This window comes from Carcharhinus amblyrhynchos, chromosome 12, assembly GCF_965287045.1.
Source record: "Carcharhinus amblyrhynchos chromosome 12, sCarAmb.v2.hapA, whole genome shotgun sequence".
NCBI classification, from domain to species: domain Eukaryota; kingdom Metazoa; phylum Chordata; class Chondrichthyes; order Carcharhiniformes; family Carcharhinidae; genus Carcharhinus; species Carcharhinus amblyrhynchos.
Genome location: NC_137335.1, coordinates 79,321,886 through 79,341,639, shown reverse-complemented (window position 1 = coordinate 79,341,639; position 19,754 = coordinate 79,321,886). Strand labels below are relative to the sequence as shown.

At 44.4% G+C, this 19,754-nt stretch overlaps 1 protein-coding gene across 2 annotated transcripts in view; it reads left to right on the top strand.

Annotated features, from left to right (window-relative positions):
- fam120b (family with sequence similarity 120 member B) overlaps nucleotides 1-19,754 on the top strand; it is a 61,795-nt gene that overhangs the window by 9,236 nt on the left and 32,805 nt on the right. For both annotated transcript variants that reach the window (XM_080200808.1, XM_080200807.1), the window contains exons 2-5: nucleotides 8,124-9,180; nucleotides 13,934-14,111; nucleotides 17,034-17,147; nucleotides 18,893-19,068. In XM_080200808.1, the coding sequence (XP_080056934.1) occupies nucleotides 8,167-9,180; nucleotides 13,934-14,111; nucleotides 17,034-17,147; nucleotides 18,893-19,068 (1,482 nt within the window). In that variant the 5' untranslated portion in view covers nucleotides 8,124-8,166. The remainder of the gene's footprint in view (nucleotides 1-8,123; nucleotides 9,181-13,933; nucleotides 14,112-17,033; nucleotides 17,148-18,892; nucleotides 19,069-19,754) is intronic.

Genomic DNA, 19,754 nt, shown 5'->3' with positions numbered 1-19,754 from the left:
ATCCATGGAAATGAGCGATACCAGTAAGACTAACCGTGAAATTCTTGATGACAGCTACTCCATGGAAACAGCTGGTGACATGTGAAGAGTCAATATTGAGCTGATATTAATATAATGCAAGTGGATTTTGCAGAGTTGCTGAATGGAGATATCATGGGAATTCTCAAATCCTTTCAAACACTTTTCACTACAGCCTACGTCTTTACTTAAAAAGTAGAATTATTCAAATTAACCCATTTTGACGTCACATAGAAGGCTTTATTCCTTCAATTTCAAGGGAAGGGTAGACCATATTTGAATTACCTTTCCCCTTCTTAGCTCTATAACCTCTTATAACTACCCGAGAATTGTTCTTCCAGCTCTGTCCTCTTATGCTTGTTCCAACTCCATTGTGTCCAACTCTATTCTACCAGCAATGGAGATTGTGCCTGCAACAGTCAAAACCTAAGCTCCCTTGGAGTTCTGGCTAATTTTTTTTTGTCTCACTCTCACTCATCTGAAATGCATTGCCACACTGCTGCCCCTCACCCACTGACGCCATTTCACACCACGTTAGAACACCCTTGCACCTTTTTCTCTGGTTTAAAGTGGGAACATGTTTACAATGTACTCTTGCTTGTTTTCCACTCGTGTTCTTCAGTGAGCTATGGAGTCATGCTTCTGAATCCCCATTGGAAAGGACCACAGCTTAATCCTGGATTGAATTTCAGATTATTTGAATTGGTTTGAGTTTTGAAAGCCCAGAGTATTTGGCTTAAACTGTCTGGACACGGGAACTACTAAAACTCAAACACAGCGACCAGTATGACTGTTTTCCCTGTTGACAGAGGACATTGTCTCCAAGAGGGAGTTTAGCAATTAGCTTTAAATTAGGAGCAGTTTCATACTGTGTTTTATGCAGTGTAGGAACTAGATTGTGGCGGCCTGATCTCCATTCACTTAGGACTGCTGCAGCCAGAAGATAGAGTAAACTTTTATTCTTCGGTCTCATCCTAAGTCCTGGAAGTAAAGGGGCAATGTCTAGTCCACTGCATCTCCTTATTCAAGTTACTTAAAAGTTACTTATTATTTGTTATAAGTAGGCTTACATTAACACTGCAGTGAAGCTACCGTGAAAATCCCTTAGTTGCCATATTGCAGTACCTGTTCGGATACACTGAGGGAGAGTTGAGCATGGCCAATGCACCTAATTTGAAGCAGAATTCCGTTTGGGCAAGGGGACAGATTTGACCCGTTCCACAGTAAGCATGTGTCGTATCTGACTTGTTAACCTTTAAATATTTTGGTTGGCCAGATGAGATTCAATCACGCAAGCAGAAGCAATTTACCCCGATATTTTGAAGCATTTTTGTGTTTTGGACTCATGCCGCTGAGAATCCAATTCAAGTCGCTTAGGTCGATGGGAATGGATTTGAACTCGGGGCCCCAAGAACAAAAGAGTGTTTTAGTCAACCGCACCACCCAGTTCCTTGGGATTCCTGGAAACCCAGAATCCAGCAAATAATTCACTTCTTGGTATTGTCTTTTGTCAATGACCCTAATCCACTTCAGTGTAAATAAGGCTGAAATAAGCAGCCTTGCCACCAGTGACGGTGAGACTCAGTCTGAGAGCAAATAGCCTTGTTCACCTTGCACCCCCAAAGTGACATGGTTTCCCTCTGATATGATGTATGTTCTTCTCAATGAAATGTTCTTCTTGTGTCACCTTGCCATGAAGCACGTCTGTCGCTTTAAGAAGTGAACTGCTTCTCCTTTGTGTATGGCTTTAGTTCCATTGTAACAGAAGGAAATTCTTCCGTCAGTCTCAAGATTGTGTGTGCTTGGGGTCACAAGCTGCCAAAAGTTTTAATTATGTACCTAATGAGCTCCCACAAACCTGCAACAGTTTAATGATTGGGGGAGGTTAGTGATTATGCTTTGCTGTAAATTATATAGCGTCTTTTGGCTTTTGCAATACCGAAACAAAAAAGAAAATTTTGGGCATGTGGATAATTTCAGGTCTTTTTATTTTCCTGCATTTTGAAGACCTTGCTCTTTCAAAGAGCCGGTGCAGACCTGATGGGCCGAATGGCTTCCTTTTGCACTGTAGGGATTCTATGATACAAACATTATGCAAGCATGGGATGGATAGGACAAAGCATCATCCAGGGATCCCTCTAATGCCCACCTCCACCCATGAACCTCACCCAATCCCACTCCCCAAAAGAAACGAGTAAAGTACAAGTGTCACAAGTAGGCTTCCACTAACACTGCAATGACGTTACGGTGAAATTCCCCACACTCTGGCGCTTGTTTGGGTACACTAAGAGAGAATTTAGCTCGGCCAGTGCACCCTAACCAGCACATCTTTCAGACTGTGGGAGGAAATCAGTGCACCCAGAGGAAAACCATGCAGACACGGGAGAATGTGCAAACTCTAGACAGACAGTGACCCAAGCCGGGAATCAAACCCGGGTCCCTTGCTTTTTGAGGCAGCAGTGCTAATGGAGCTTTCACTGATATGTAGAATGTTTCAATCAAATTGCCAGAAACGCACAGAAAGAAATCTCTGTCAAATTAGCAAGCCAGCTTTCAAGACATCTGCAGCAGCTGGCATTGATATAGCACCTTTCACACAATAAAATGTCTCAAGGCACTTGACAGAAATGTTATCAAATAAAATTTGACATTGAGCCACCAAAGAAGATTATAGGGCAAATGACCAAAAGTCTATTTAAAGCGGTACTTATTTAAGGACGGCCTTAAGGGAGAGAGAGGTGGAGAGGTTTAGGAAGGGACTTTCAGAGCCTCAGGCTTCAGCAGCTGAAGGCATGGTTACCAATGTTGAAGCGATTAAAACGAGGCCAGAATTGAAGGAGTGCAGATATATCACAGGGTTGTGAGGTCAAAGAAGGGTGGCAAGGCTATATAGGTATTTGAAAACAAAGATGAGAATTTAAAAACTGAGGTGTTACTCACATGGGAGCCAGCGCAGCCAAGGGGGAGTGGGTGAACAGAGTTTGGTGTGAGCTAGGAATAGATAGCAGAATTCTGTATGAGCCTACATTTATAAAGACAAGCTTCAAATCAGGGTGGGCCAATTTCTTAATGTTGCACTCTTTTATCTGGGCAGTTTGCTTTGTGGCACCATCTTATCTGAAGCCAGGACTTGATGTACCCAATTAATAATCTGTCCAACGGCACAGGTCCCCCAATGGAGGAATCCTCCGCCTTAACATTGGTTCCGAGGCTGGAGGTTGTTGCACTCAGCAATCTCATACAACCTTAAGTTGCATCAATTCACGGACTCTCTGGTCTATAGGCCCCGCAAAGCCTTTTTGTGGCTTTGCGGAGTCCATAGATCACACATATGTTGCCTTAGACTGCACCCCCTTTTTAGTTACTTGAAAAATCTTTTGTTACTGTTTAGTTTGTATTTCAGCCCCACGTTCCTGATCTATGGGTACCCACTGCAGCGAGAGGCAGGAAAGGGAGAGAATCACTTTATGGATCTGCTCCAGCGCCTGGCCAAACTTGCTGTCAACAGGTCCAGGCAGCGGGTGACCGAGAGCTTCGTCCAACTGGCTGAATGTCCGTCTGCTGCGGCTACATTCGTAGACAGGTACCCCTGGAGAGGGAACGTGCAGAGTCCACTGGCACCATTGAGGCATTCCATGCACTGCAGGGACCAGGATGCCTTATCAACCCCTTTAATCACATTTTAGTTTGATGTTTTAAGTTTCATTTGTGATTTGTTTTTTTGTTGAGGGCAGTTTGCCTTTAAGGGGGGCTGCCTCTTTGTCCCGCAGTTCATTTGGGTTATTTTAATTGGTTTATCTGAAAGAATTGGAGGCAATGTCAGCTTCATTTCGTCAGTCCCCAAAATTGGACACTGAGGTCCGAGGCGCAGCTTCCAGCCTCCTGTACACTGCCGCTGAGTTCCTGAGCACCTTCAGCTCTGAGCTCTTCCAGAGGCCAATAAAGATGGATTTCTCACATTTGTCACCTCTTGTTTTGCATTGCTCACATCGCTAACAGGAGGTGAGAGCAGGCATTGATGCCTTTCTCTGACTTTGATAATTAGTTTGGGGATCAGGTTAGTGACAGTACAAATGGGACTTCCTGGTGAGAGCAATTTTGGCGAACAGCAGGTGATTTACAGCGAGTGCTTTCATGGAAATTTCTGTACTCTTGAGGATTTAACTGAATGCATGAAACATAATACAATAATTGCCCCTATGTTACCCAAAGTGGATGTCTCCTCTCCTCCCCCTCTCATCCCAACCCTGGTTCATAGTGGTTATACAGAGAGTAACCTCTGACTGCCAAGCAATCAGTAAAATTGGTCTGCAGCACACATACAAAAAAATTCCCTCGTTACAGCCCTGCTGTGTAATGTAATACATAAGTCACAGCTTAAAGTGTTGTTGGCAGCACAATTAATGGATGAGACCTTCCGCTAGAAGTGTGCCCTGGATCTAAACTATATAGTCGTGCTCTGGGTACATCATATCAGGAATTGATGTTACAGACACTGAATGTTTAGGAATTCAACTACTCAGAATCTGAACGTTAGCCTTTGAATGTTTATGATAATGAGGAATGGCTGTTCCAAACTGAAATGGTTGTAAAAGATAGGCTTTGAAATTAGTTGTTGACTGAAAACACATGAACAATTTCACCTGAAACAACCAAATGAAATAGCAGTAAGAGTATGTTTACTGCCACAGCACAGTGGTCTAGATATTTAATGATGGTGCCCCTCCCCGCCCCATTTTTCAAGTGTAAAATTGATGCAAACGCGTTCAAAATGGCATGTACCTGCTCAGCTAGAAGTGCACTGACCTTTCCCTCTCCCTCTCCCCCTTCCCTACAGCTCCCCAATCCCTGCCCCCACTCTGTGTAGGCATCAAGAGAGGTGCCCAGGGCCCTAAGCTGAAGCTTTTGAACATGTGAATTAGAAGCAGGAGGAGGCCACTCAGCCCCTCAAGCCAGTTCTGCTATTCAATAAAATCATGAGTGACCTGATTGTTACCTCACCTCCACATTCCTGCTGAATCCAAATAGCCTTTCACCCCCAATCCTCCCACTTTGTTAATCAAGAATCTATCTAACTCTGCCTTAAAAATATTCAAAGACTGCTTCCACTACTTTTTGAGTGAGAGAGTTCCAGAGAGTCACCACCCTCTGAGAGCAAACATTTCTCCTCATCTCTGTCTTAAGTAGGTGACCCCTTATTTTTAAACAGTGACCCCCAGTTATAGATTCGCCAACAAGACAAAACATCCTCTCCATGTACATCCTGCGAATACCTCTCAGGTATTCCATCAAGGTTTCCAACAAGTTGCCTCTTACTCTTCTAAACTCCAGTTGATACAATCCTAACCTCTCCAACCTTTCGTCATAAGACAACCTGCCCATTCCTGTTTTAGTTGAGTAAACCTTCTCTGAGCTGCTTCTGACGCATTTACATCAAGGAGGCATTAGGCCTTTTACACGAACACTTCTTTCACAACCCGTGCACCAAATCATTTTGTCATTACTGGCTGCATCCAATGAAATTTTGCAGTTTGCAAGGGCACAGGACACAGGTTTAGCAGTGGTATTTGCAAGAGTATTGGATAAAAACTCAAAAGCAAAGGATTTCTAGGACTGTAGGGAAAGAGCAGGGGGAATTAGAATAATGGGTAACTCTACCAAAGTGCTGGCACATGCACAATGAGCTGAATGGCCTCCTTCTGTTTCATTGTTTGTTTCTACACAGGTCCTTAAAGCGAGAGCCATAGGCAGTCCAGTGAAAAATTTGAGTTATGTAAAATATACTTGCTAGATTACTGAGTTGGTATCAGCAAAGTGGTTTCTCGAGGCTCTTTGCAGTTCATGATATGATTGCCTGTAGCTACTTGGCACTCTCCTGATCACCAGATTCCTTGTCGTGATTCGTTCCACTACCGCACCTTTTAAAATTAAACTTAAAGCTTACTTATCAGTCACAAATTGGCTTACATTAATACTGCAAGTTACTAGGGGAATTTCACAGTAACTTCATTGCAGTGTTAACGTAAGCCTTACAGTGACTAATAAATAAACTTTAACTTGTGAAAACCCCCTGGTCGCCATACTCCAGCACCTGTTCAAGTACACTGAGGGGGAATTTAACATGGCCAATACACGTAACCAGCGCGTCTTTCGGACTGTGGGAGGAAACCGGAGCACCTGGAGAAAACCCACAGGCAGTACACAGAGACACAGTGAGTACGTGCAACTTCTGCACAGACAGTCACCCTAGCCGGGAATCAAACCCAGGTCCCTGGTGTTGTAAGGCAGCAGAGCTAACCACTGTGTCACTGTGCTGCCCACTTCAGTACTAAGTGGGTGCCACAGGTGCAGAGCTATTCAATTTACTTGTCAGACTCTGGGGCCTTTGTACCCCTTTTAGGCAGCAACAGACTTGACAGCAAAGCTTGATTTTGAATTAACTTTATTAGGGCAATGTGAGGATAAGTTTGTTAAAGTCCTCAGAAACTTTAGGCGTAAACTCAGGCAGTGGTTTACAGTTTAACCGGATTACACTACCCATGTCAAGATCCGCATGCAGAATTGGTTTCTCTTGCAGCTTTGGTTGTCAGGTGTCTCTCTTCCTCCCTTGTCTCGTTTGTCTCTGTCTCTGGATTTCAGTTCTCTTTGCCACAGAGCGACAGACTCAGGATCTCTTTTATTCCGGATTGAAGCAAAACATTGCAGTTGCTGTAATCTGAAACCAAAAGAGAAAATGCTGGAAAATCTCAGCAGTCCTGGCAGCACCTGTAAGGAGAGGAAAGAGCTGACGTTTCGAGTCTGGCTTTGACAAAGGGTGATCTGGACTCAAAATGTCAGCTGTTTTCTCTCTTTATAAATGCTGCCAGACTTACTGAGATTTTCCAGCATTTTCTCTTTTGTTTTCACTTTTATTCTGGTTCTTATGCAGTTACCTCCATCCCTCACACCAGTCGTCTTCACCCTATACCTGAGTGCACTTTCACCAAATCACAAAATTGTTACAACACAAAGGTCGGCCTTTTGGTCTGCCATGTCTTCAACAATAGTTTGAAAGAACGATTCATCTCATATCATTTCCCCTGCCATCTCCCCACAGCCCTGCACAATCTTCTTTTTCCGAAAGTAATCCAATTCCCTTTTGAATGCCTTAATTGAATCTGCCTCCACCACACCATCAGACAGCGCATTCCAGACCTTAACCACTCACTGCGTGAAAATGTTTCTGCTCGTGTCGCCATTACTTCTTTCACAAATTATCTTAAATCTGTGTCGTCTGGTTTTCAATCCTCCCACTAATGGAAACAGTTTCTCCCTATCTGCTCCCTATCCCTATCCTCATGGTTTTAAGATCACCTCTCAACCACCTCCAAGGAAAACAGTCCACACTTCTCCAGTCGATCCACTTAACTGGAGTTCCTCAACCTTTAACCAGCCAGCTATCTTCCAGGTGAACATCACCTCATTACATATATTTTTCAAATCTATTTATGTTCGACCATCTCTTACCTCAAGTCTCCAAAGTTTTATCCTCCAGAGGAGACCAGACGTTTCAATTTTGTACTTTTACACACACATTCAATTTCAAGATTCTGGTACTGTTGCTGTGAGCAAACCTCCATCACTGGACATAATTTCCCCATTGTCCCGCCACCGTGACATCTTTTCAAACTCTGCCCTATTTTGAAGTTTTCCCGCTTTACTATCCTAAAAAAAACATGTTTTAAAGTTAGATGTTAGTTTTCAATTAAAAGTTTCATTTTAAAAGTTTGTATTTTGGTCATATCCGTAATAATCTTTCAAGGTATTGAACTGAGGCCTCCCTCTGCCTGACATAAAAGATCCTATGGCATTTTTTTCAAAAAAGAGTAGGGGAGTTCTCTTTGTGTCTGTTAAGTTTTACCTCTCGGCTAACACTGCAAACGTGGGCCATTCATTCCTGCTTGCTGTGTGCTCGCTGGCCACTGCATTTACCTACAAAACAACGGTGAGGTTTTGAATGCAACTCATTGGCTGTGAAACACCTTGGGATCTGAAGTGTGAGACACAGAAATTAGTTTTCTTTCCTGACAGTTGATGGTTTGTTATTTTCCTTCCTTTCTCTCCAGACTGCTGATGTTATGTTTTAGGACTTACTAACCAACGGCAGCAATGGGTGTGAAGGGCCTCCAGGGATTTGTGGATCACGCATGCCCACAAGCGAGCATGTGGGTGAATTTGAAGGAGATGGCAAAGCAGCACCGGCGTTCCCATCCTGATCATTCCCCTGTAGTGGTGGTGGATACCATGGCATGTCTCCGGTACTGGTATACCCCAGAGGCCTGGGTGTATGGTGGACAGTGGCGCGAGTACTTGCAGAGCCTGAATAACTTTGTGGATGCTTTTTCAGCCATTGACATAGGGCTGGTGTTTTTCTTTGATGGCGTAATCGAACAGAAGAAAAGGGACGAATGGGTCAAGCGACGGCTGAGGAACAATACAGAAATAGCAAAAATCTTCCAGTTTGTAAAGGCAACAGGCCGACAGCCAGGAAGAAACATGTTCTTCATTCCTTCTGGGCTGGCCACATTCACGCGCTTTGCCTTGAAATCCATGGGCTTGGACACCAGGTGTTCCCTGCAGGAGGCAGATTATGAAATCGCCAGCTACGCCAGGTTGAATGGTTGTATGGCAATTCTGAGTCAGGACTCAGATTACCTCATTTACGACACTGTGCCATATCTCTCGGTGAGCAAGCTTCGAATAGACAAGCTGACTACTCTCATGTACTCCCGGGAAAGTCTCTGCCACTCCCTCAGCCTGCAGCAGACAGACCTGCCGCTTTTGGCCTGTCTTCTCGGCAATGATGTGGTGCCAGAAAAGGCGGTGGAGCGACTGAAGTGCCAGTGCTTGGCTAGGTACTCGAGTGACTCAAGAATGAGGCAGAAGAAGCAGGAGGTGGTCGAGGCTGTGGCACATTATATCTCCAGCATTTCCCAGTCTCATGACGGATTGAGGGAGGTGGGGAGAAACGTGCAACACAGTTCACCTGAACATTTGCTGGAGGTGGGTGTGCGATCCTACTTACTGCCTGAGCAATGCTCACCCTGGCTTCCAAACACTAAAACATCTCCAGTGACAGACCAACATGAAGATGCCATGTACCCAATCCAAAGGATTTTACAGGTGTGTATATAACTCGCCATTTAAATTCTAACATAGTTGGTAACACGTACTTGATGGAAAACATTGATGGAAAGTATGCTGGCAATAACAGGGTAGTAACTGCAGGGAAATAACCACTGTGTCATTACACTCAAACCATCTTTGTGACATAGTTGAGGAAGAGAAAAAAACCTGAAAGAGCTATGGAACATATTTAACCAAAAGTTTTAAAGTTTAAAGTTTATTTATTAGTGCCACAAGTAGGCTTACATTAGCACTACAATGAAGTCACTATGAAGATCCCCTAGTCGCCACACTCCGGCATGTGTTCGGGTACACTGAGGGAGAACTTAGCATGGCCACTGCACCTAACCAGCATGTCATTCGGGCTGTGGGAAGAAACTGGAGCATCCAGAGGAAACACACACAGACATGGGGAGAACATGCAGATTTCGCACAGACCCAAGCCAAGAATCAAATCCAGGTCCCTGGTGCTGTGAGGCAGCAGTGCCAACCACAGTGCCACCATGCCACCCACATCCTAATTGTGAGATGTTTCACCTGGAACAGTTTGATGTAATGAATTAGTGCAAGACCATTTCACCTCTGAGACCCAGGGTTACATCCAGTTCAAAGTCAAGGTTCTGACTGCCCTAGCTGAAATGGCTTGGGCAGTTGCATCCCTGTTGTTACTAGCTGAGGTTTCCAGAGTACAAACTGGCTTTATTTTGGTACAATGGACTCTGTGTCCATCCTCATGCATTTATATAGCACCTTTCATGACTTTACAACATTCCAAACTGCATTATCATAGAATTCCTATTGTGCAGAAGGAGGCCATTCAGCCCATTGAGTCTACATCCACTCTCTGAAACAGCATCCTAACCAGCATTGCCCCCCCCCCCGCCCCCCACATCCCCATAACCCCATGCATTTACCATAGTTAATCCACTTAATCTTTGGACTGTGGGAGGAAATCGGAGCACCCAGAGGAAAGTCACACAAACTTCGCATAGACTGTGACGCAAGCCGGAAAGTGAACTTGGGTCCCTGGCACTGCAAAGCAGCAGTGCTAACCCACTGTGCCATCGTACCACCCTTTACAGACAGTGAAGTCCCTTTAAAGGTGGCAGTCAGTCTACACGCAGCAAGCACCCAAAAACAGCTATGAAGTAAAGGTCAGATAGTCTGCTGTGGTCATGTTGGTTGAGAGCTAAATATTTACCAGGGATAACCTCCGTGCTTTTCTTCAATTACTGCTGTGAAATCTTTTACATTGACCTCAGGGTGGCACGGTGGCACAGTAGTTAACATAGCTGCATCACAGCACCAGGGACCTAGATTCGATTTCCAGCCTCGGGCCATGTCTGTGTGGAGTTTGTACTTTCTCCCCATGTCTGCGTGGGTTTCCTTCAGGTGCTCCTGTTTCCTCCCACAGTCCAAAGAAGTGCGAGTTTGGTGGATTGGCCATGTTAAATTGCTCGTTAGTGTTGGGGGGACTAGCTTGGGTAAATGCATGGGGTTATGGGGATAGGGTCTGGGTGGGATTGTGGTCAGTGCAGATTCGATAGGTCGAATGGCCTCCTTCTGCATTGTATGATTCTATGATCTATGATCTGAGAGGATAGCCAGGGCCCTTGGTTTAACGTTGCATCAAGAAAATGGAGGGTTGCACTGCAGCAAACCACCTGTGTTACTGCAGTCATAATTTCTGCTTCATAACCTCTACCACTGAAAAAATCAAGAGTAGCAATATTGTGGGAACTCGGTAACTTCCAGGTTCCCTTCAGAGTTGCACACAATCCTCAACTTGGACATGTATCACCATTCTTCTGTTGTCAGTGGGTCAGTATCCCGAGTAATTTACTTCTTGACGCCATCCCGGGAACAAACTCATCACAAGGAACTGCAGTGGCTTAATGAGAAAGCCCACCACCTTTCCCAGCTAGGGATGGGAAATATATGCAAGCTTTGCCCACATCCTGTTAACGGATCTTAAAATTATGGTCAAAAAGCCTGTTTGACGATGATGGTTAATGTGGGAAGTGGTAATGTTGCATTGATGCAGAACTGCTTCCTCCACTGGGAGATAATTGGCAAGCAGAGTGGAGACGCAGGTCTATATATAACTCATGGTATCTGTAAGCTGCAAGAGCTTAATGATGGCACTCCCAGATCAGGCACAGCAAACTAAGTTCCCTCAACATTGTGCCCCAGCATCAGACTTGAAAGAGCACCCCAACTGTGTGTGCCTTTTCCCACGCCTCGGAGCAAGATTGCCAAATTACTGGACCCACACCCACTCAGAACTTTTCAAATTCGCTTGATAGAAAACCCTCACATTTAGCAGGCAGTGGAGAGCTGGCAGGATTTGACGCTAAACCTCAGAAAAGCCACCACCTAATTAAATTTTCTGTTAATTACTTCTGAGTATTGGGCCTAGAATTTGGAATGAGCCATTGGAAGGATCATTTGAATGGAGAAGGATGATTGAAATGGCAGAGTTTATTCAGGTAGACTACTGGTAACCAGTGACCCTCAGAAGGCAGTAATAGTGTTAAAAGTTTAAAGTTTATTTATTAGTGTCACAAGTAGGTTTACGTTAACATTGCGGTGAAGTTTCTGTGAAACTTCACCACAGTCCAGCGCCTGTTCAGGTACACTGAGGGAGAATTTAGCATGGCCAATGCTTCTAACCAGCATGTCTTTCAGACTGTGGGAGGAAACCAGGCACCTGGAGGAAACTCACACAGACACGGGGAGAATGTGCAGATTCTGCACAGACAGTGACTCAAACTGTGAGTTGAACCTAGCGCTGTGAGATAGCAGTGCTAACCGTTGTGCCACCATGCCAGTTGGTTGACCAATATGATTTTGTTAACTGAGTTTTCTTTCTAATTTGTTGAAGTTAGAAGTGAATTGGATTTGCTTGTTGGGGTGTTGTAATCATATTTATCTGTGTTAAACAAAATGTGATGAAGTTACTGAACCTGGTTTGTCTCGTTGCATTTTTAAAAAAATTTTACTTCATTGTTAAAAGTTACAAAGCCACTACTCAGAACGGACTGGGCAGACACAAATCCATCACAGAGTCATCCAGACTCGAAACATTGGCTCGTTTCTCACTCGGCAAGAAGTCTCACAACACCAGGTTAATGTCCAACAAGTTTCTTTGGTAGCAAAAACCGCTGGCTTTTGGAGCGCTGTTCCTTCGTCAGGTGAGTGGGAGTTCTATTCACAACCAGGGCATATAAAGACACAAACTCAATTTACAAAATAATGGTTGGAATGCGAGTCTTTACAGGCAATCAAGTCTTAAAGGCACAGACAATGTGAGTGGAGAGAGCATTAAGCACAGTACCACTCACATTGTCTGTACCTTTAAGACTTGATTATCTGTAAAGATTCGCATTCCAACCATTATTTTGTAAATTGAGTTTGTGTCTTTATATGCACTATTTGTAAATAGAATTCCCACTCACCTGATGAAGGGGCAGTGCTTCGAAAGCTAGTGGCTTTTGCTACCAAATAAATCTGTTGGACTTTAACCTGGTGTTGTGAGACTTCTTACTGTGTTTACCCCAGTCCAATGCCGGCATCTCCACATCTTTTCTCGCTTCAAAGCTGCTGTCAGACCTGATGAAATTTTCCAGCATTTCCTGTTTTTATTTCGGCATCTGCAATAATTTGCGTTTATCCATCTCCTTGCTTGCTCCAAAAACCAAATTCAAATTGAGTCCAATTCATGGTCCTCACAAGAGAGACATACAAGATCGAAGCTGACAGGATAATGCATTGCACTCCATCTTAGGCTTGATCCAACATTTGACCTTAGCCAGAAGGCCGAGAAGTGATGAGAACATATAAACTCCATGCAGTCAGCCAAGGCTGGAATTGAACCCGAGTCCCTGGCGCTGTGAGGCCAACATGCATTGTTGGCATTTCTAAGAACATGGACCTTGATTGTAGCCCTTCAGCTAACATTTATTAACATGCACATCTTTATGGGATCAATCTTAACTCGACTGTAGCACTCTCAGGGTCAGAAGTTCGTGGGTTGAAGTCTCACTCTGGAGACTTGAGCCATTATTTAGGTTAACTTTCCTCAACCAGCATCACTGAAAACAACTCCTATAGTGTGAGATCTTCTTCTGCTCTGTTTCCTCCATTAAAACAGTAACTAGACTTCCAGAGGAAGTCATTGGCTGTTAAGTGCTTTGGGATGTCCTGATTCCATGGAGGTGGATGTGAGATCCTACTTACTGCTTGGTCAATACTAATGGATGCAAATCAGTTACTTTATTCCTCATCTTAAAGACAGAAAGAGAATACTGTGAAGAATAGGCAGGCAGGTAGGACCAATTTGTGAATAGGAGCAGGTTCATGGAGACATCTTCACCCAAGGCACACACCATTCTGACTTGGACGTGTAAAACACCCTTCCTTCACTGTCACTGGGCCAAGATCCTGGAACACCTTCCCTAACAGCATCTTGGGAGTGCCTTCACCCTTTGAGCTGCAGCAGTTCAAGAAGGCACTCTTCAAAGACAAAAAAGAGATGGGCAATTAATGCCAGCTCTGCCAACGATGCCCACATCCTCAGTCGTGTTCTTATTAAATTTTGCCAAGTGCTCAAAAATGGGATTAGAATAGTTGGGTGGTTTCTCTTTGAGCAGCTCAGACTCAATGGGCCAAAGGGCCTTTTTCTGTGCTTTGGATGTCAATGACTCTGTGACTATAAATCTGAGCTCTGATTTATTTTTAATTTAACAAGGTTGCAAAGGAGCGGCACATCAAAGCAGAAAGCTGTACAGTTTACAAGGTTCTGAATGCTAGGGAAGTAGATTGCAGCAACACACTGGAAGATGAGTTGGATACTGAACTTCCTGGGCAAGCCATCATTTACCGACCTGCTCGACAGTCCATTTATGGCATCCTTCTAGCCGAACGAAGTAAGCATTTCTGCCCATACTCTGAATGTTCTAAAGATTGACAACACTGAAAGGTAGAGCAGTGAGCTTTTGATCGATCTTGTATTTATACCTGCTGATAGAAATAACAGCCTCCGTGAAGCTACTAAGCCTGGCGATGCAAAGATGTTGAATTATCGTGCACATATACATCAACTTGAGCCCCCAGGTTAATAACTGTGGGATGAATCTTCAATGTGCGGCTCTTAGGGGAATTTGGTCATTAAATGGGGTCAGTTTTATCATCAGAGACATCAGGGGAGCTGAAATTAGTTTGCTTTTCTCACACAATCCCAGCATGCCAGTTCCCCTGATGTCACTTGCTCATTTAAACAGACCACTAAGAAAACCACGGAAATAAATGCTCAGAATCCAAATAACCATGGTGTACTTAGTGGTTTGGAGAAGAGGGTTAAGGTTCTTGGGTTCTCCATCTTTTTAATTCCTTATCTTGCACAAAATTTCCAGGTTTGCATGTCTCAGCTAGGTCTTTGTGCTCTTCCCTTCTACAAAACCATATACAAATTATGTAAAAAATTTTCTGCATAGTGAAAAAGCTACGTGATAAGTCAGTGCACTATTGCACTTCTCTCATTTATTTTCCAGTTTTTTAATATTTTTTCTGCCCTTTTAATTTATTTTTTCATGTGATGTGTGTATCACTGGCAGGTTCAGCCTTTGCTGCCCATCCCTAATTGCCCCTGAACTGAGAGGCATTTCAGAGGGCAGTGGGTCTGGTGGAGACCAGACCAGATAAGGATAGCAGATTTTAAGTTTAAGTTTATTTATTATTGTCATAAATAGGCTTACGTTAACACTGCAATGAAGTTACTGTGAAAATCCCCTAGTCACCATACTCCATCGCCTGTTCGGGTACAGTGAGGGAGAATTTTGCATGGCCAGTGTACCTAACCAGCACATCTTTCGGACTATGGAGGAAACTGGAGCACTCGGAGGAAACCCATGCAGATATGGAGAGAATGTGCACACTTTGCACAGACAGTGACCCAAGCCAGGAATTGAACCCGGGTCCCTGGCACTGTGAGGCAACAGTGCTAACCACTGCGTCACCGTGCCGGAACCAGATGGGTTTTTCCGACAGTATTTCATTACTGCACCGCGTCTTGAATTCCAGATTCTAAAAAACCATTTAATTTTAAAGCTGCCACAATGGGATTTGAACCCATTTCCCCGGAGCATTAGCCCGAGCCTCTGAATTACCAGTCATGTGATGTTGCCACAATACCATTATCTCCCTTTTGTAAGTTTCCTTCCAAGTCACTCACCATCCTGACTTGGAAATATATTGCTCACTGTCGCTGGGTCAATATCCTGAAACTCAACGGCACTGTGGGTATACCTATACCACATGGACTGCAGCAGTTCAAGAAGGCAGCTCACCATTGCATTCTCAAAGCAGTTAGGGGTGGGCAAAAATGCTGGCCTAGTCAGTGAAGTCCACATCCCTTGAATGAGTAAAAAAGAAAATCACAGACAGTATGAACTCTCTGCTTCTTCACCCAAATGACCATTCTTAGAATCAGAGAGCCATCCAACCCAGAAGTGATAACAACAACATAGCATCTTAAATGTGGCAAGATTCTTAGCAAGAGAATCATTAATAAAAAACTGACATCCAGCCACACAACCAAATATCAGGACAGATGATCAAAAATTTGATAACACCAGGTTAAAGCCCAAGAGCTTTACTTGGAATCACAAGTTTTCAGAGCGCTGCTTCTTCCTCAGTGCTCCGAAAGCTTGTGATTCCAAATAAACCTGTTGGACTTCAATCTGGTGTTGTGAGACTTCTTACTGTGCCTGCCCTCGTCCAATTCCCCCACCTCCACATCATAAAAGTTTGATCAAAGTATTGAAAACTATTTATTTCCTGATATTTTTCATTTCTCTCTCCTCCTCTTTGTCTTCCTCCTTATCATAAGTCATGGTCAAGTATGGATTGATGCGCAGTAGGTATCCTTCATTGCCTTGTCTATGTGTTGATTGGCTTGTTGCCCAGCCCTGAACTCTCCTATTTATCCTCACTCTGTTCCATACGTATCCAATGCCAATGGGTTATTGAATGGTAATCAGTAGGTGGAGCAAGATGACACATGGTTAGCACTGCTGCCTCAGTGCTAGGGACCCGGATTCGATTCCTGGCTTGGGTCACTGCCTGTGTGGAGTTTACATGATCTTCCCATGTCTGCATGGGTTCCTTCGGGTGCTCCAATTTCCTGCCAGAGTCCAAAAATGTGCAGGTTAGGTGGATTGGCTAAATTGCCCCTTAGTGTCCCAAGATATGTAGGTTAGGGATTAGCAGGGTAAACGTGGGATAACAGGGATAGGGTTGGGGAAGGGCCTTGGTAAGCTACTCTATCAGAGAAAGTCATTGCAGATTCAGTGGGCTGAATTGCCTCCTGCACTGTAGGGATTATGTGGATTCCTGGCCTATGTTCTTCTCTTCTTGGCCTCTTTGACTCACTGTCCTAACTAGTTGATCCATCAGGGAAGCTTCAAGAGTGATCTTTCTCATGCAGTTTCTGATTAATGGCGTAGGCTTCAACCTTTGCAGGCCAGTGGGGAAGAGAAGGATCAGTGTCTCATTAGACAGCTCTTTCAAAGTACCAGCACAGGCTCAAGGAGCAGAATGGCCTCCTGCTATGATTAACTTACTTGAGTCAAATATGCACTGCTGTTCTGATTTAACCTCCTGTGGTCCCAGCACACACTGTGGCTCAGGAATGGGATTATTAGGCTCACTCTTTCAGAGAGTTGGCACAGGCATGCAAGACTGGATGACTTCCTTCCACAATACAAAATTCTATGAAGATGTGTTCAGGTCAGCTAAGAGAGAACATCCGATGACAGTTGATAATTCTGTTTGAATTTCTTTGCATCTAGATGGCCAACCTGAAGCTGCCAAGCCTTGTCCCATGGTAAAGGAGTGGTTTGTTTATCCGGGTAACAGGCTCCGGCAGCCAGATCTTGTGCCAGCTTTACCACCAGAGCTACCAGGTACCACCCTCATTACCTTTATCCGTTTCGGCAATTTACGCAGGCAGTAGCATTGATGTAGCACCTTTTATGTTGTCAGGACAACACAACACTCTTTACAATGAACAAAGTGCTGAATTACAGACCTTATTGTAATGTAGGGAAACGCAGTGACTGCCTTATACACTATAAAATCCCACAAACTACAAGGAAATTAATGATCAGTTAATCAATTTTAGTGGCGTTGGTTGAGGGATAGTTGACACTGTTATAAATCACTGCTCATTCACTAAGCAAAGGAGGAATCTGGAGCCAGTCTTCCTTTAACATAGGTTTAATTACCAAACACAGGGAACACAGGCAGAGACTCCTCCTACCTCGTCCCCTGCCCCCCACTTCAGCTTTTCTATATACTTAAGCATAATGCCCGAACCTTTCACCAAGTAGTAACAACTTCTCTCAGTTACAACAGGAGCATGCACTTCATTGTGACAGATCTGCAACAATAACAGACACATCTAGCTGTGCTGAACCTAACCTGGGAAAGCTTGATGCCAACACTGACTGAAGAATCTGGAGAAATGACCTATTTGCTTCACTCAAAGGGTGGTGAATCTCTGGAATTCTCTGCCCGTTGAAGTGGTGGAGGCTGCCTCGCTAAATATTTTTAAGACGCGGGTTGATGGGTTTTTGATAAGAGAGGGGATTAAGGGTTATGGGGAGAGGGCGGGAAAGTGGAACTGAGCCACGACAGATCAGCCGTGATCTTATTGAATGGCGGGGCAGGCTCGAAGGGCTAGATGGCCTACTCCTGCTCCTATTTCTTATGTTCTTATGTGATGCACAAATCGTAGGGCTGGGCGGGAAATGGCACTGGATGGGGATTTTCATGGGGCCCAGTGAGAGAATGATAAATCATCTTATTTTCAGCATTTCCAACAGTATTAATTATAATCCATGCATTGTAACCTCTCCCCAGTTTCTGGAAAGGAAGTCTGACAATTGAGATGAAGAAGAAATACTGTAGCTCTGGGAATGTAAAATGAAAGTAGATAATGCTGAAAATAAGCTGCAGGTCTTGACAGCTTCAGAAAGGAGAGTGGGGTTTTAACAAAAAGCTAACCTTTCTGGGCTGAGATCCATGGTCAGATCCCAGGGGTCCCATTGCTGAACGTTAACCCGTCCTTTCAGTTTACAGATGCTGACAGACCTGCTGTGTATTTCCGGCACGTTGTTTTCATCTGAGTGCTCCTAGAGAGAATGTTCTCTAATTATCAAATAAAAAGAGCTTTTTGAGATGTTGCCCTCGTCACTGACCTCTGTAAGCTTGGAAAATTCTGCTCCATTTGGCAGTGGTGGGGAAGGGTGGGGGGGGATGGGGCACGGGGGTAGTTCACAAGCAGACGTCTGCACGTGTGCAATCTCCTGCAGGGCCTTAAAGGATGGCAGGAACCCTGAATGATTTTTCCTTCTCTACAACAGGGGCGCTGAAGCTGATTTCAGTGGCCTTATTACGAATCGGGCTGTGGTCAGTTAACTTGGCACAGAGCACGAATTGGCAGAGCCTTCTGTGCTGTCTGCATCAGGGCAGCTTCCATCTGCGCCTTTTTGCCATTCCTTAATATAACGAGAAGGGAATCGTCATTTCTGATGCAGGAATTTAACTGCTACCTAAAAGCTGTCTGGTTGCACTAATGGTGCTAGATTAAAGTATGTTTAAAGCTTCTAAAGCTGGTGGTAGCCTAAGCCAAATATTTTCTTTGCAGGAGGAATTCCAGATCTACAAACCTTGTGGCTGACAGATGAGCCGGAGGTTCAGAAGTTACGTTACTGCACGTTTCTCGCATGTTTTGGCCTACAAGATTTTGTTGAGGAGTTACTTCCTCTAGAGCTTCCCACTGCTGCTGCTGTTTGCTGCCTACTGATCTATATTATGCTGCAGGTAGGGAGACACGCTTGCTCCTTTTTATGGCCTTCATGATTTAGTGAACAGATAATGATTTCCTAAATGTCAGTGCAAATCCTACAGCCTAGTTCCAAAAATAAAAATTCAACTGCCAAATCAGGTGGGGGAGAGTTAGACCTGGCAGGAGCAGAGAGAGAGAGATTAAAAGGGTAGAGTTAGAGTTGGCAGGAGGGGGGAGAGAGACTAAAAGGGAGGTTAGACGTGCAAGAGGGGAGAGAGAGACTGAAAGGGGGAGAGTTAGACTTAGAACCATAGAACCCTACAGTGCAGAAAGAGGCTCTTCGGCCCATCAAGTCTGCACTGAACACAATCCCACCCAGGCCCTAACCCCATGTCCCTGCATACTATACCCACCAATCCCTCTAACCTCCACTACCCTGGATACTAAGGGGCAATTTCTTAGCATGGCCAATCAACCTACCCCGCCACATCTTTGGACTTGGCAGAAGGGGAGAGAGTAAGACTAAAACTAGAGAGTTAGACCAGCAGGGAGGGAGAGAAAGACTGTGGAAGGCGGGGATGAGACTGGAAATGAAAAGATAGAGACACCTCGCGAGTACAAGGTGCGAAGCAGGAAAGTAGCTCATGATCAGCTAATGGGAAGGAGGAGACTCTTTGAGGAAGACATACTTATGGTTGACCAAGATGAAAGCTCTCCCAAG